Raw genomic sequence first — 17255 nt, 5'->3', positions numbered from 1 at the left:
TTGGAAAACTTGGTGTGCTTACCTCTTACATTTTTAAGATATATGGAGGGATATATGTGACTGGATTAAGTTATGTTTTAGTTTATTGAACAAATGTTACAGTAAGAAGATAGTTTTAAACATGTTCTGTGCCATTGGTTTTTCTTCATGGTACATTAGATAAAGCAGCACCATCACTCAAATGACAAATGAAAAGCATAATCATTGAATTATTTCTGTGTAAGAAAAGAACTTAATATTTCTAATTTTAAAATTTAGGTTTTTAAATGTTTTTAAACATTTTCACTTTCTTGCCTCTGCTTGTTATCTTTGCCACTTAATCTAACTTCTTCATTTATAAACTGTGGTTTAGATACTTCCTTGATTCTTTTTATCTTTCTGCCTGCCCATCTGATATGTGCCTAATTCTTCAGATCCTGAGAAAAACAGACATTTAAAATTATTCCCCAAGCCACCTTCTTATTATTTGGTCACTTTAAAACTTCTTCAATACCTTAATAAATTCAAATAATATGCCTTTATGAACTTGATTAAAATATGAAATTTTAATGCAAATAAAATTGTTAGACTACAATTGATGAAAATACTAAACTAGCCAGGCCTTTTGATTTTTTTCACCATCATGTGCAATGTCTAACTTTTCAAACTCGAATTATTATTTTTCTTTTTAGGGGAGAGTTTGGGTCACACCCTGCACTCAGGGATTTTCCTGGCTCTGCTCTCAGAAATCACTCATGGTAGGCTCAGGGGACCATATGGGATACCAGATCGAATCCGGGTCCATTTCGGATTGGCCTTTTGCTATCACTATAGCCCTTTCAAATTATTTTTGAAATATTTTGAATTTCGGATTGGCCTTTTGCTATCGCTATAGCCCTTTCAAATTATTTTTGACTAAAATCTCTTAACTGTTCCATTTTACTCTTCAGTCTTTTCCTTATTTTTCTTTCCCTCATCTGAACCTTTCATTGCTAATCTTTCAAAGTATGTCTTCCTCTGACCTAAGGACTTCTATTTGGCCATATATATATTCTCTGTTGTCAGAATATATCTGTTTTGCCATTTAAACAATATCAACATTTTGGAATCTTATAGTCCATCTTTCTGAAGCATATAACTTTTTAAAGCAATTCAGTGCCATTTAGTTTCAACACTGGCATTCAGCACATACATTGCACTTTCTGGAATTTCTTTAGATATTTTACTTTGTTGTGACTTTTCTTTGGTCACAAATGTGATTAATAAGCATACTAAGGAACTGGAGAGGAAGTACAGACAAAAAGGTGGTTGCCTTCTCTGTGAATAACCCTTTTTAATTCCTAGCATTATGAATCATCCTCTGTGTACTACCAGGACTGGTCCGTAAGCACAGAGCCATGTCTAAGCCCTGAGCACTGCCAGATGTGGACCAGACTTCCCACTCTCTTAGGAAAGGATATGCTAATTGAATGAGGGAACTATACATCAACTCTTGAAAGCTTATATATATGCATATATATAAACACACAGTTATGAATATATTAAAGTCTTAAATTCAGAAGATAGAATATAACAGATGTGAAATAAGTGTTTTATATAATATGAAAGTCTAATTATATATTAAAGTTTTTTATTCAGAAGATAGAATATAAAAAATGTGAAATAAATCTTATATGACAGTCTAAAGGCATATATAAATATATATATATAAGTATATAAGTTCTTTAAGAATAGAAGTAAAATTGGTGAAAAGTATGAGTACAAATTGATGTAAAATATAGTAACAATACTTTAAATCCTAGTACTCCCATAAAAATGGCTTAAAAAAGTTTATCTTAGGTTTTATGCCTTGTACTGGCATTTTTCTGGGAGAATGTAGTGATGGTTACATTTTAGCAAAAGTGCACTATATACTTTTTATAACCCAATATCTTAAGATAGTATTTTAATGTAATTGAATATTCATTGAACCACATCTTTATTGTTTTCACTACTTTTCTGGCATTTTGATATATTGTACAATCTGTATTTCTCTCCTGCCTTTTGCCTGATAGTGTAGCGAATACAAAATAAATTATGCTTAGAGGGCAAAAGTTTATTATGCAATTTTTAATTCCTTATTACTCATGCTTATGGATAAATATATTTATGCATATTTTTATTTGTCTTTTTCTGAAATTAGTGACTAACCTGGGAAGTAAAGAAAAATACTGGGGCTGGAGAGATAGCATGGAGGTAAGGCGTTTGCCTTTCATGCAGAAGGATGGTGGTTCGAATCTCCAGTATCCCATATGGTCTCCTGTGCCTGCCGGGGGCAATTTCTGAGCATAGAGCCAGGAGTAACACCTGAGTGCTGCTAGGTGTGACCCCAAAACCAAAAAAAAAAAAAATACTGATTTTATTTTTTCCTTCAAGATTTTGTGATTAGTCAGATATTATTTATATTTGGCAAAATGTTAGTGACATACTTAGAATATTGTCATCTATTAAAGTCATTATTTTTGCAACATTGAAAAACATTTGTTTTCAAATTATTAAAGAATCTTAGAATTATTAAAAATCCTAGAAGCTAGAAAGCTTTATGCCTTCTGAATTCCTCTTGTTAAAAACTATTTGGGACAAAAAAAGGATCAGGTTTAGTGTTAGACCCCTTGACCTGTGTGTGATCCCTAACACTGAACAAATTGAAGAAAAGTAAATAGCACCCCCCCAACTATGCGTAATAGACAACAAATTTTCAATATAAAATTGTGCTATTTAAAATGGATAGAAAATAGTTTTCTTTGGAATCTGCATGCATATATATATATATATATATATATGTATGTGTGTGTGTGTGTGTGTGTGTGTATATATATAATACATGAGGCCCTTTCAGTACCAGTAGTGCAAACCATAATGCCAGAAAGGGGGAGGGGAAGAAGGGAGAAAAGAAAGAGAACGAGAACCAATTAGAAACTGCTCTTAGAGGCCAGATAACACATCAAGTATGTTGTTTGCCTTGCACGCAGATGACCAAGGTTCAATCTCTGGCATCCCTTATGGTTCCCAGAGAATACCAGAAGTGATTTTTGAGTGCAGGGTCAGGAGTAACCCCTGAACACCACCAGGTGCCCCCCCTTTCCAAAATAGAGAGTAATTGCTCTTAAATTATTACTGGGATAGAGAGCTGAAAAGGCTGGAGCACACACTTTTTATGTACGGGACCCAGGTTCTATTCCTAACATCACTTGGTCCCTGGACCACTTCTAGGGCAAGCCATGAGCATGAGTATTAAGCTGGGACTATACCCTGAACACTGTCAAGAGTCTCTCCAAATGCCAAAAATTGTTTTGGTCTCCCTCAAATTTTTCAGTCTCCCCAAAATTCCAAAAATTATGTTAGCAGTTTATTAGTGTGACAGATGCATTCATTTGGAAACAGTTTTAGAAACCACTAAGGTCTCAATATAGTAGAAAATAGCTAACTTTTCAGGGTACTGAAGCGGAAGCCTCATGCCCCAACCCAGGACATTGGAGAGACATGGTTCTGGAAGCAAATGCTGACACAGGAAATAATCAACACATGGTCAAGGGGATACTAATAGGAAGCAGATAGCTCAGTGGAGGAATGCCAGAAACGAAAGAGACTGCCCCTACCCCATCCAGGGTCTTTATTAGGAAATGCCAGACCACACCCCGGGGGCGGGGAGAACCACTTCAAAAGGTTCTTCATCCAAAGTTATTTCCGACCAATGAGTAACAAGTTTATACTGAATAGGATAAGACCCAATTATTCCAACAGGGTGACTGCAGTTAATCTTATTTTGTAACATCCCTTAACATAACTGGATAAAAGGCAGAAATGCAGTTTTATGTGAAGAATAAACTTTTTTATTTTTTAAATGGAAGCATTGTTTCGTTTTTTTCTTTTCTTTTTCTCCTTATCTCATTCCTCCAACTAGATCATGGCTTAGCCAAGGTACTCACCTTCTCTTGCCTGGACTATTTCACATTCTTCCAACTGATTTTCATTTCCTGTCTGTACCCTTTGTAGTAATTTCTTTGCATTTCTTTCACAAGTGTATGCCTAATCATGTCAGTTCTTGCCTAAAATCTTTTCATGGTTCTGTATTGCTTTCAGGGAATGGCTATGATGTTTTTCTGGATCAACCTTTTTATTATATTAGAAAATTCCTACATCTCATCTTAATCTATCATAAGCAGTTTAAAATGAATATAAGCAGGCCCTTTTGGTTATAAATGAGTAAAGGAGGAATCTCATTTGTAATTCTTATGTTTACCACCTTAATTTTTGTTTTGTTTAGTTTTTGGGTCACACCTGGTGGCACTCGGGTTACTCCTGGCTCTGCACTCAGATATCACTCCTAGCAGGCATGGGGGGGGGGGACCATATGGGATGTCAGGATTCAAACCACCATCCCTTTTGGATTGGCTGTGTGCAAGGCAAATACCCTACCATTGTGCTAGCTCTCTGGTTCCTAACACATTAATTTTTGTTTTTTGGGCCACATCTGGTGATGCTCAGGGCTTACTCCTGGCTATGTGCTCAGAAATCACTTCTGGCTTGGGGGACCATATGGGATGCTGGGGGATCAAACTGCGGTCTATCCTAGGTTAGTGCATATAAGGCAAATGTCCTACTACAAATTTTTTTTTTTTATCAATTTTCATTCATGGGTCCCATGTCTGCCCTCACTGGAGTGGTTACTGTATTCCAATTAATATTTTTAGATATGTGCTCTTTGTATAGTTTGTTTCTTATAGTCTCTCTTTATCTAATAAAACTTTTGCATTAATTTTTGCTATCAAGTTCTTGATTTTTCTTTTTATCTTTTCCTATAGCAGATCTGTCACTGTACTGAAAAATAGCATATATATAGCTGTTTAGGTTAAAAATTTGTCATCTTTATATCTCATATACTGCATCAATCTGATCTGAGAAAATTCTTATGATGTAGGGCTCTGAGAAATAGTTTACTGGCTCTAAGCACCTGCCTAGCAATCATGATGCTATGGGTTTGATCTTAGTACCACTCTTACACACACAGCCCCTGAAGCTTTGCTGTCTCACATATATAAATATCATAGTCAAACTGTGTAATCCCTAGTTAGCACAGCCATGGAATGTGTGGGCATCACAGTAGCAACAAAGGAAAGGGGAAGGAGAGATAGGAGATAGACACATATATGTGTATATAGTTGTGTTTGTGTGTGTGTGTGTGTGTGTATATATATATGTATATATATATAACACATAACTTTTTGTAATATAGTGACTATTTGGCCTTTTACTAAATATGTAATTGTACTTGATTATTTATAAAGAACTTTTGGATTTGTTAATCTGGCTGATCTGGCCAGTCCTGTTTGTTTATTGTAATCAGTTTGCAAGTTAAGAAGCTGAAACTATAGAAATAGCTGAGTATCTCTTATGTGGTTAAGGCTATGGTTATGGAGTCCTTCCAGGAATGCAGCCATGCTCTAATTATCTTCTGTACTCAAGACTAAAATGGTCAAGACTAAATTGCTCTGTATAGTAGAATATACTGTTTAATTAGCACTTTGAACTTATTATTTCATTTGATTTATTTAGTATTTCTAACATTTAGGCAGGCCTTATATTATGAGTACTAGTTTACAAATGCATTGCTGTAAATCAGGGTGATTATGTGACATGTTCTAATCTTCTGAGATAGTGATTTATAAAACTAAATTGAAAACAGCTTTTCAAATAGTCTACTGCATTTTCTTTTGTCCCATACTGTTTCATTTTTCTTTTTTCCCTTCTCTTCCCTTCCCTCCCCTTTTTCCTTTCCTCCCCTCCCCCATTCCCATCCCTTTCCATCCCTCTACTTCCCTCCTCTCCCCTCCCTCTTCCTCCTCTCCGTCCCCTCCTCCCCACCTCTCCTCTTCTTCCCCTTTCCTCCCTTTCCCTCCACTTCCCTTCCCTCCTTTCCCCCCTCCCCTTCCTTCCCCCTTCTCCCCCTCCCCTTCCTTCCCTCCTCTCCCCCTCCCTTTCCTTGACCCCTCTTCCTTCCTTGACCCCTCTCCCCCTCTTCTCTTCCCTTCCCTCTCCTCCCCTCCCTTCCCTTCTTTGTCGGGCACACTCAAGGGTGCTCAGGGGTTTCTGGCTCTGCACTCAGAAATCATTCCTTGTAAGCTTGGGGGACCTTGTGAATTGGGGGATCAAGGTCAGGTTGGTCCCAGGTCAGCTGCCTGCAAGGTAAATATCCTACATGCTGTGCTATAGCTTGGCTCCATACTGCCTCTTAGTTCCACTATGAGATTAAAAAGCAAGATATATTTTTACTTGGGACAGGGGTGGTTTTACTGAAACTATTCTCTGGCTGTGCTCTATAGTAAAATATAAAATATCAGTATTTTGATTTGATTTAGTTTCTGACATGCAATTCCCATGTGATGATAAAAGGAATGGATTGTCAGAAGTTGATTACTCAAGAGAGGAGTATTCTCAGAGTAAAGATTTATTTTAGGGTATGAAGTCATTCTGTGTCACTTCCTAACCTGTTCATCCTTTTCTCAGAAAAGTTCTCTGGTCACCAGTTTTAATCCATAGAGGGAGATCTATAGGGAAGACAATGTAATGTTCATTTTGGAGGTCAGGGCAGTGGGGAGTTGTTTTGGGACCACACCCTGTGGTGCTCAGGGCTTATGTCTGGCTCTGCACTCCTAGAATGTACACTTCTGGAAGTCACCTAGCCAATGACTGTATATCCAAAGATATACTGTAATTTGGTTTTGCAGCCAAATCCCATTGCTGAAGAAGTCCAGTCTGTTGATTTTATTTGTAATAGCCTTTCTATGGAGCATTTCGTATGTATAATGGTTTAGCATAAGGATCTATAGGAGGGAAAAATGGCTGAAGAGGAATAGTTTTAAGAGAGTTGCTGTGGTGTCAATGTAAATAAATTATAAAAAGAGTGATACGGGGCCAGAGAAATAGCATGGAGGTAAAGCATTTGCCTTGTATGTAGAAGGATGGTGGTTCGAATCCCGGCATCCCATATGGTTCCCTGAGCTTACTGGGGCAATTTCTGAGCGTAGAGCCAGGAATAATCCCCGAGCGCCACTGGGTGTGAACCAAAAACAAAAAAAAAGTGACGCACAGGGGCTGGAGAGATAGCATGGAGGTAGGGCATTTGCCTTTCATGTAGAAGAACAGTGATTCGAATTCTAGTATCCCATATGGTCCCCCAAGCCTACTAAGAGCAATTTCTGAGTGTAGAGCCAGGAGAAACCCCTGAGCACCACTGGGTGTAACCCCCCAAAAAAATAAACAAAAACGAGTGATACACAGTATACTAATGTGATGCCAGTTGCTAAAGTCCACTGGAGACCATTTATCATCTTAAGGAGATCTCAGTGCTTTAGAACACAAAACTGTGGGGAAGTTCAGAGCAGAAGAGAGCAGAAGAGTGGCAGGGGAATGCAGAAACTAAAAGGAAGAAAAGGCCTGGTAAGCTGATGGCCAGCCTAAGGTGGGAGGGTGTCAAGTGTAAAAGTTTTATAGGAGTCCACACAGTTCACTCCGCTGTGTCACTGTGTGAGATTGCTTTCAGGCTGCTGCAAATGGGAGTAGCCACCCTAGATGTCACAGCTGGAAATGATAACTACTGCTTAACAGGATGTGGTTCAAAGAAGCATCCGCAAACTATAAGTGAAAAAATACCAAAATCTCTCATTAGCTATAAAATTATTTTGCTGAACAGCTGTTATTTGGTCCATGTAACCACAGTCTTCTGTCACTGTCCAAATCAGTTAGGCTATAATGCCCCCTCAGCTTGCTTACACCAATCATGAGCCCTTGGCCAGAGCCCAGGAAAGACTTTGGTGCAATAGCTTAAGTGCTATAGCAATTGGAATTAATACCTCTGACTGGAATTGATTGTCCAGACTGTCATTTTATGTTCATATTATTGGGGGATAAATTACTTAAACTCCTTTAAAATACTTGAGTAGGTTTCTTACAAAGTTTATACCGTATTTTCCGGCGTATAAGACGACCCCTAATTTTGCAGTTAAAACATACGTTTAGGCCTACATTTGCTGTATCAGACAGAACGTTCCTGTGCTGCAACTGTATGTACCACAGTGAGCCAATCACAACGGAGCAAAGGTTCAAACAAAGGTTATACTGTAATAGACTTCCTCTCTGACTCTGGCCAATCTGAGCAGGCTTTTTTTACAGTGTAGATTTGGGTCCAGAACATTGTCTAATTTGCATGCATAAAAAGCCTGCTTGGATTGGCTGAGTTAGAGAGGCGGTCCGAGCAGCCTTGCAGTGATTGGTCCCTTATCATAGGCACCTTTTCTGGCAATTCCCTGGTGGCGTCAGTTAATCTCCCCCATTACATGAACTAAACAACACCCCATCTTCGGACCCTAGCACTGAACCACCAACACGGTTAGCTGGGTTTTGCCAGAAGTGGCCCCCAGATCTTCTGAGTACTGTTTGGGAACCCCCAAGAAAGATATTTGGAAACTCTGCGGCCTGATTTTATTTTTTTGTTTCCTTTAGCGGCATATTGAAACACTTTTCAGGATATAATCGGTGTATAAGATGACCCCCGATTTTCGCTTGACTTTTTTTGTTTCAAAAGTCGTCTTATATGCTGGAAAATACGGTATATATTTATATACCCTCCCCCACAAAATATTTCCTCATCGTAACTAAAAATTAAAAAATTTACTCTGAACTGATAAAATGTGTCTTCCAAATCACATTTAATTATTTTCTGTATTTTTCTTTTTAGTAATTCCTATACTGGTCAAGATTACAGCGCACAGGGAAATGTTGGAAAGATTTCTTTAGATCAGATTGACTCGGTAAGTATCATGTTTTGTTTGTTTGTTTGTTTGTTTGGTTGGTTGGTTTTTTATTTTTGCGCCATATCTGGCGGCACTCAGAAGTTACTCCTGGCTGTGTGCTCAGAAATCACTTCTGGCTCGGGAAACCATATGGGACACTGGGGATTGAACCCAGGTCCATCCTGGGTCAGCTGCATGCAAGGAAAATGCCCTGCTGCTGCGCTATCACTCCGGCCCCATGTGTCATGTTTTTATAAAAATGTAGATCAGTTAAAAGAAAAAGATTTTTTTCAGCCAAGATTCTTTCTTTGGTTGATAGAAGGGAGACATTGTTAGAAATTTTAGAACAAAAAAAAAAAACCCAAATAAACCAAGAACACTAATGTATGTTATGTAGGATTTATATCTAGTATCTTATATATGTTTAATGCAGATTTGGGGACCACATCTGGCTGTTAAGAACTTACTCCTGGCTTGAAACTCACTCCTGATGGGCTTGAGGAGCCAGATATGGTGCCAGGATTCACAATTTGGTCATATGCAAAGCAATACCTTTCTCCTGAATAGTTTCTCTGGCCCTGTTTGGTGGAGGGTTGCTGTAGTCTGGGCTAGAAGCAATTATATTGATTTTGCTCCCTGCATTGCTGAGTTCTTAAGTGGTAGGCCATCTGCATGCAAGGCAAGCAGATTAATACCTGCATCTCCTGCCCTATATTGGATTTTTTTAATCATAAGAAAATTAATCTAGTAAAAGTTGGGTTCTTTCTAAAGAGGAATTGTTTAAAATGTTTTCTTTTTTCAGGATGGAGAGATAGCACAGAGATAGGGTTTTGCCTTGCAAGCAACCAATCCAGGACAGAAGGAGGTTCGAATCCCAGAGTCCCTTATGGTCTCTGTGTCTATTAGGAGCAATTTCTGAGTGTAGAGCCAGGAGTAACCCCCGAGTGCTGCTGGATGTGACCCAAAAATGATACAAAACAAAATATTATTTTTCTTTTGTTATTATTGTGTTTGTGGGCAACCCTGGCAGTGTTCAGGGCTTACTCCTGGCTCTGTGCTCAAGAATCACTCCTGGGAGGCTTCAGGAATCTTCTGAGATGCTAGAGATGAAATCTTGACTGGCTGAGTGCAAGGCAGGAACAACCTGACCACTGTACCATCTCTCCAATTCCCTTATTTAAAAACTTCTTTTTGTTGGGGCCAGAGAGATAGCACAGTGGTAAGGCGTTTGCCTTAGATGCAGAAGGACGGTGGTTTGAATCCTGGCATCCCATATGGTCCCCCCAAGCCTACCAGGAGCAATTTCTGAGCATGGAGCCAGGAGTGACCCCTTAGTGCTGCCAGGTGTGACCCAAAAATCAAAACCAAAAACAAAAAAACTTACTTTTAGTTAACAGCACTATAGAATTTAAAGGATATACCATATTTTTTGTACCATAAGATGCACATGCCCCCAACTGGGGGGTGGTGGTGGAATGTCTGTGCATCTTATGGAGTGAATGCCGCCTGGAGCTGAAGCCTGAGTAATTAAAGAAATGTTTCTTTATTTTCTGATGTAAAAAAAAGTTAGGTAAATGTGTTTAACCAGCTATGGACCAGCATATTGGAAATATACTTTGGCCTCACCTGCTGGTTGTTTCCAGCCGCCATCTCTTGATGGTGTCTCACATCGCACCATTTGCTTTAGAAATTTTTTTTTGTGAGGACCTCACACCCAGCGGTGCTCAGGGGTTACTCCTGGCTCTGCGCTCAGAAATCACTCCTTGAAGGCTCGGGGACCATATGTGATGCCAGGAATCAAACCAGGGTTCATCTAGGGTTGGCTGCATGCAAGGCAAATATGCTATTGCTTCGATCTCACTTTAGAATTTTTTTTATTTTCCTTATCTAAAAACTATGTACATCTTTTGGTAAGGTGTGTCTTACAGAGCGAAAAATATGGTAGCTTTCTATCTGTGTTCACTACAGAATTTACTACATCAGTTAACAAATTTTCAGTGCTTTCCTATCTCCAAAGAAACTATATGCATTTTTAAAAATATACATTTTCTTTCTCTCATTTATCAGTTTACTTGATTATTTAATTCAATTAACATAATCCATAAGCACCCCACATTCATCTGTCTTGTTCCAAATGCTACTTTTTATGTTTGTTTAAAGTAACATCTCTTTCTGTTTAAATTTTTTTTTAAATTCTGGCACTGGCATTTACAATATTGTTATTCATGCTTTTCATGGATACATCATTCCAGCATCTCTCTTATCACCAGAGTCCACCTCCCTCTACCAGTATTTAAGAACCACTGTTCCTCAAGCTCTCTCCATTGTAAGCTTAGTTCTTTAGACAAAATCTTCCATTGTTATTACTTTGAATATCCCTCCCTACCCCACCCTCCCTTGCTTTTTTCCCCTTCCTCCCTCATTTTTATTCCTCCCTCCCTCCTTCCCTCATTCCCTCCCTGCCTTCCTTCCTTCCTTCCCTCCCTGCCTGCCTGCCTGCCTTCCCTCCTTCCTTCCTTCCTTCCTTCCTTCCTTCCTTCCTTCCTTCCTTCCTTCCTTCCTTCCTTCCTTCCTTCCTTCCTTCCTTCCTTCCCTCCCTGCCTGCCTGCCTGCCTTCCCTCCTTCCTTCCTTCCTCCCTCCCTCCCTCCCTCCCTCCCTCCCTCCCCTCCCCTCCCCTCCCCTCCCCTCCCCTCCCCTCCCCTTCCCTTCCCTTCCCTTCCCTTCCCTTCCCCCTCTTTCCCTCATTTCCTTCTCTTTTCATTTTTGGGATAGCTCTCTTTTTTTCCCTCTTTTATTTTATTTTGGAGGTTGTGCCACCTACACACATATCTGAATAGAATTAAATTCCTGTAATTCCATGAAATAGCAAATTAATAATTGACAAAATAAAAGCATTTTCCAAAAATATTTTTCTTAAGTTATATAAGTTAAAGAATTAATATTATGAATAATTCTGATAATAATGGTGATACATTTTAAAATTTACTTGAAATAGGTAAATCCTACAAACATGAATTTTGTAAGAGTGAAGAAAGTTAAGAAAAATTTGAGGAGAGAATTTGAATAGACCTATACAAGTATGAAAGTCTGTTTTATCCTAAGAAAGGGAATATTGACTTAAATTCATAGTTTAATTTGTGCTTTATTCAAAAGGCAATTAAACTCGCCTTTGTTTAAACAACTACGTATTTACAGTAGTAAAATCTTACTATGGTTTTAATACTCAAAAACAAACATTAAGTAAGATGAGAAGTAAATCCCCATGTGTGTGCATTTTTTGTTTGTTTGGTTTTGGGCCACACCCAGCAGCCTTCAGGTATTACTCCTAGTTCTGGGCTCAGAAGTCAAGCCTGGTAGACTCAGGACTATATGTGATGCCAAGGATCAAGATTTGTTTTACCGTGTTCAAGGCTAACACCCTACATGCTATGCTATCACTCCAGCCCCCCATGTGTTTTTTGAAACCACAAGGAATAGGTCAACTTCCTGTTTACAATAAATACTTGCAACTAAAATGCCTAGAATTAGCACTGTTATGTCTACCTTCTGCAGAATATTGTCTTCTTTAATTTGAAATTTATTTTTAAGGATATTTTATGTTTTTCAAACATTTACTTCTTTAGACACTTCCTGTCATGTGACTTGTTTTTATTTGTATTATATTAACATTAATTCTATCTCTGTTTCTGTCATAGTATTTCTGTATATAAGCAAATGTGAACTTGGTTGTCTACTATGTGAAAGGGCATAGAAGTATTACATTTATGTGCTAGTGAGATTTGTGTGCGTTAGAGGTGAATAAAACAAAATATTTCTAGCTTCATGAACCGTATTTGAAGGAGGTAGTCAACATACAATACAAATAAGCACCATAGGGACCAGAGAAATAGCACAGTGGTAGGGCGTTTTCCTTGCTTGCGCCCGACTCAGGATGGACCTGGGTTATATTTCTGGCATTCATAAGGTCCCCGAGCTTGCTAGGGACGACTTATGAGCACAGAGCCAGGGGTAACCCCTGAGAGCTGCTGGGTATGGTCCAAAAACAAACAAACAAAATTGCTGCTACCTCAAATGTGCTCTTTTCTTCATTTCACACTGATCAGTGCTGGTCATCATGTCTATGTTAGTTACTAGGGACTGTGTTGCTTGTAGGAGCACAGCTAGGGTGGCTGAAAAATCCCTCCCTCATCCTGTGTCCTGGTGTTTTTCTTTTCTTTGATGCACTGACTTTGGGTTAAAATGATGCTTCTGAGTCAATGAGATCCCTGCTGCCGATCTTTTTGTCTGCCTCAGTTTCTGCGATTTATGTTTTTATTGAAATATTATTGACTTTATGTTTCTCATCCACTGTGGCCCCTAGTATATTTCAAAAGGGCCACAAGTGAAAATCACGAAAAAGGGAGTTCGCCACTCAAGACTGGCCAGGTAACTGCTTCAACTGGTGGGACAGGGGAACCACAGTCAAGAAACAGGTTAAATTGGCCTGTTCTTTAAAAAGTTGAGGAATACTGATATAACTTATATGGATTTAATATATATAATTGATCATAATAATTATCTCATTTTTCTCTCCCTTTATCATATTAATAGAACAATTTAGGTTTCATTCCTTTACTTGTTTACCAAAATGCCCAATAACTACTTATTCTCATATATAATTAAAATGTAGCTAATTAAAGATGTTCAAGGGTTTTTGAAAGTTCATATTCTATTCATTCTGTTCATTCTATTCATTGATATTTTGTTTTGAGGAATGAAGTAGAAGTGAGCATACAGATTTGAGTGAAAGGGATTAGGAAGGAAAATTTTCCAAATTAATGTGAAAGGATAGAGCAAAAATGATGGTCACTAAACAGAAAGGTCGAGCAAAAGCAAGACCTTCTTTTCCAGGTGTTTGCTATTGCCAGTATATATGGATAGAGACGTATTTGAGCATTTCATACATTCTTAGAGGAAGTAATAGGAATAGCAATATAAATAAGTGAAAAATTAAATTAAAATCGAGCATTGGGGCTGGAGTGATAGCACAGCAGTAGGGTGTTTGCCTTGCATGTGGCCAACCTCAGACGAACCCTGGTTCGATTTCCTGCATTCCCTATGGCCCCTGAGCCTACCAGGAGCGATTTCTGAGCACAGAGCCAGGAGTAACCATTAAGTGCCATCAGGTGTGGCCCCCAGACAAACAAAAATGAAATTTAAAAAGAAATTGAGCATTGATTTATTTATTAACACTAAAGGAAAGACTAATAGTTAATCTAATGTCACAGTAATATAAAATTTGTGGTTTTTATTAGTCTGAATTTCCAGATTTCTTGAATTTGCAGCAAAATTTTTTACATAACTAAAATCTCTGTTTTTTTGTAGCTTTCTGCCAAATCCTTTCCACCTTGCATGCGCCAGTTACATAAAGCCTTGCGGGAAAACCACCATCTCCGTCATGGTGGCAGAATGCAATATGGTCTCTTCTTGAAGGGCATAGGTTTAACATTGGAGCAAGCATTGCAATTCTGGAAGCAAGAATTTACCAGAGGAAAGATGGATCCAGATAAGGTAATTTTGAAAAGCCAGAGCATAATTAAAATTTTTTCTGAACTGAATAATAACCTGTCTTTTTTTGTGTGTATTTCTTCAAAATGTAGGTAAACATAGATATTTAGTATGCAATTTTGTTTAAAAGGTAAAAAGAAACAAACTAATATAAAAAGAAAATTATTGTGATACATGTTCAACTGTAGATTTAGGGAGGATTAAAACAGCAATTTAAGTGCAAAGAGTTAATCATGAGGGAAGAGTTTATTTAAGAGCTTTCTTTTATGTGTAGTAATCAGAAAACTGAAATTACTTTGTGTTATATTTTTGTAAGAATACACATACACACAGATTCTATACATGCATGCTCTAAGATTCTGATGTCATTTTAGCTAGAAACTGAACAATAAATTAGGTAAAAAAAGCAATTTATATTGTTTTCTAGTATGTTTTGCAGATGTAGATTACTGTAAACCTGAAATTACTATAAAAATCTAACTTTAGTATTTTAATTTTTATTTCTCTTGAATAATGAAATATTTTCTTTTGGAAATATAAAATTTTCTTGTTCCTTGCATCTCAAGGCACTTTGCTATGATATAATTTTATATTGTACATTTTATGGTTTTCTTCTTCCTAGGAAAGATAGACTATAACACAATAATACCTTTTAAGTTTTATAATGATGTTTCATTATATCTTATATTAATTTGTATAGGGTTGCCTTGACAAAATGCCACAGATCATATATTTAAACAGAAATTTATTTTCTCTTATTTTAGGGGATAGAGATTCAAGATTTAGATGTTAGCAGATTGGACTGTTTTTGTTTTGTTTTTTAAGCTCCTTTCCTTAACTTCTAGATCCACATTTTCTCTGTGTTGGTCTTTTCCTCTGGTATTCACTTTTCTTCCTTTTCTTAGTTGGTCTTTTCTTCTGGTATTCACTTTTCACTTTATGTTTATCTTAGAGTACAGTCCCCGACCTGTTTCATTTAACTTTTTAAATGCTGGGCCGGGAAGGTGGCGCAAGAGGTAAGGTGTCTGCCTTGCAAGCGCTAGTGTAGGACTGACCACGGTTCGATCCCCCTACATCCCATATGGTTCCCCCAAGCCAGGAGCGATTTCTGAGTGCATAGCCAGGAGTAACCCCTGAGTGTCAAACGGGTGTGGCCCAAAAACAAAGACAAAAACAAAAAAACCTTTCAAATGCTACATTTCCAAATACTTTGGAAATTAGGACATCATTTTATGAATTTTGGGAAGGAAATTCATATTTTAAATTTTTGTCAGATAATACAGATTGTGCATACTTATTGTAAACACTGTCATCATTAGTAATCTTCAGAAGATCTTGAATTTTTTATTTAATTGGTGTTTGTAAATGAAATTTTAGAGCTTTATTTTTTAAAAAATTATAAATAACATTTTATATAAGAAATTAGACATATGGGGCTGGAGAGATAGCACAGTGGTAGGGTGTTTACCTTCCACCTGGCCAACCAAAGACGGATGGTGGTTGACTCCTGGCATCCCATTTGGTCTCTTGAGCCTGCTAGAGTCAGGAGTAACCTGAGTGTCACTGGGTATAACCCACCTCCCACCCCCCAAAAGAGAAAGAATGCTAGATATTATGTTTTGGGGGTTTTTGTTTGTTTGTTTTTGGTTTTTGGGTCACACCTGGCAGCGCTCAGGCGTTACTCCTGGCTCTGTGCTCAGAAATTGCTCCTGGCAGGCTCAAGGGACCATATAGGATGCTGGGATTTGAACCACTGAGCTTCTGCACGCAAGGCAAACGACTTACCTCCGTGCTATCTCTCCGGCCCCTAGATATTATGTTTTTCTCACATTTTATTTAGTTTATTTTTGGGTTTTGGGCCACACCCTCAGGTTACTCCTGAGGTCATTTTAATAATTGACCTTAATTATGATCACTTCCCATGTTGTTGGTAATTTTAGAAAATGTCAATTGTATGACAACACATCCTTTTAAAGTGGTATGTTTTATCATTTTCATATTATTGGCAGTTGGATCATGTTTGTTTGACTCATATAAATATTACTGCAACCATTATCCTGAGCACATAAATTTTGACTGTAAATACTGATTATATCTTCTGTGTATATTTGCCAGGAATAAAACTACCTGCTAAAGAGTCTAGACAGTTTTAGCATTTTGGTGGATGCTGTGAAATGATGGGAACTTAAATTACTCTTCAAGTGAGAATCTTGCTGTTATTGACATCTTATTTATTGTTCCTTTTAAATGCTTATATACTTTTATTAAGAGCCTTTTAACTGAGATTTAATTGATACGTCATTTTAATTTCAGATGTTAACTGTGACAATTTCTTAGTTGTGTAAATTGCATAATTATTACCATATTTAGGGCACTTAATATCACCACTTTTTTTCTTGTTTTGAGAACTTTTAAGATCTACTTTCTTTGCAACTTTCAATTATATATTATTGTAATATTAATTGTTGTCACCATGTATTTTATTATATCTTTAATTTTGTTAAAATTTTGTTCTGTTAAGTAGGCAGGTATATTTGAGTTCTTTAGAGAATGAATAGAATATGTAAGTGTATAAAAACAAGGAGGAATGGTGTGTGAAGGGTGTGATTTAAGGGATCTAACAGGTCCCAAGATCTACATGCAGTCAGCGTACTCAGTGATAGCTGCAAACCTGTATGCTGGTAGACAGAAGGCCAGAAGGAGGCAATATTTCAGTTTGAGTCAGGAAAGAATATTATATATCACACATCACAGCTTAGGGCTGTCAGACAGAAGGAAAGTTTCCGATAGCATGGGTAGTTCAGTTTTTAATTCAGTTTAGACCTTCTGTATTTCCTTCCAACATGGGGCAAGAAACCTGCTTTACTGAGTCTACTAATTCTAATGTCTTCTTATCT

The 17255-nt window shown here is 37.6% G+C and overlaps 1 protein-coding gene across 1 annotated transcript in view; it reads left to right on the top strand.

Annotated features, from left to right (window-relative positions):
- Positions 1 to 17255, top strand: part of PRIM2 (DNA primase subunit 2) — a 244655-nt gene that overhangs the window by 155564 nt on the left and 71836 nt on the right. Inside the window, exons 9-10 of the mRNA XM_049777644.1 lie at positions 8756 to 8828; positions 14176 to 14361. Of these exons, the coding sequence (XP_049633601.1) occupies positions 8756 to 8828; positions 14176 to 14361 (259 nt within the window). The remainder of the gene's footprint in view (positions 1 to 8755; positions 8829 to 14175; positions 14362 to 17255) is intronic.

This window comes from Suncus etruscus, chromosome 7 (assembly GCF_024139225.1).
Source record: "Suncus etruscus isolate mSunEtr1 chromosome 7, mSunEtr1.pri.cur, whole genome shotgun sequence".
In the NCBI taxonomy this organism is placed as follows: domain Eukaryota; kingdom Metazoa; phylum Chordata; class Mammalia; order Eulipotyphla; family Soricidae; genus Suncus; species Suncus etruscus.
The sequence above is the reverse complement of the archived record's forward strand: the minus strand, read 5'-3'. Positions and strand labels throughout refer to the sequence as shown.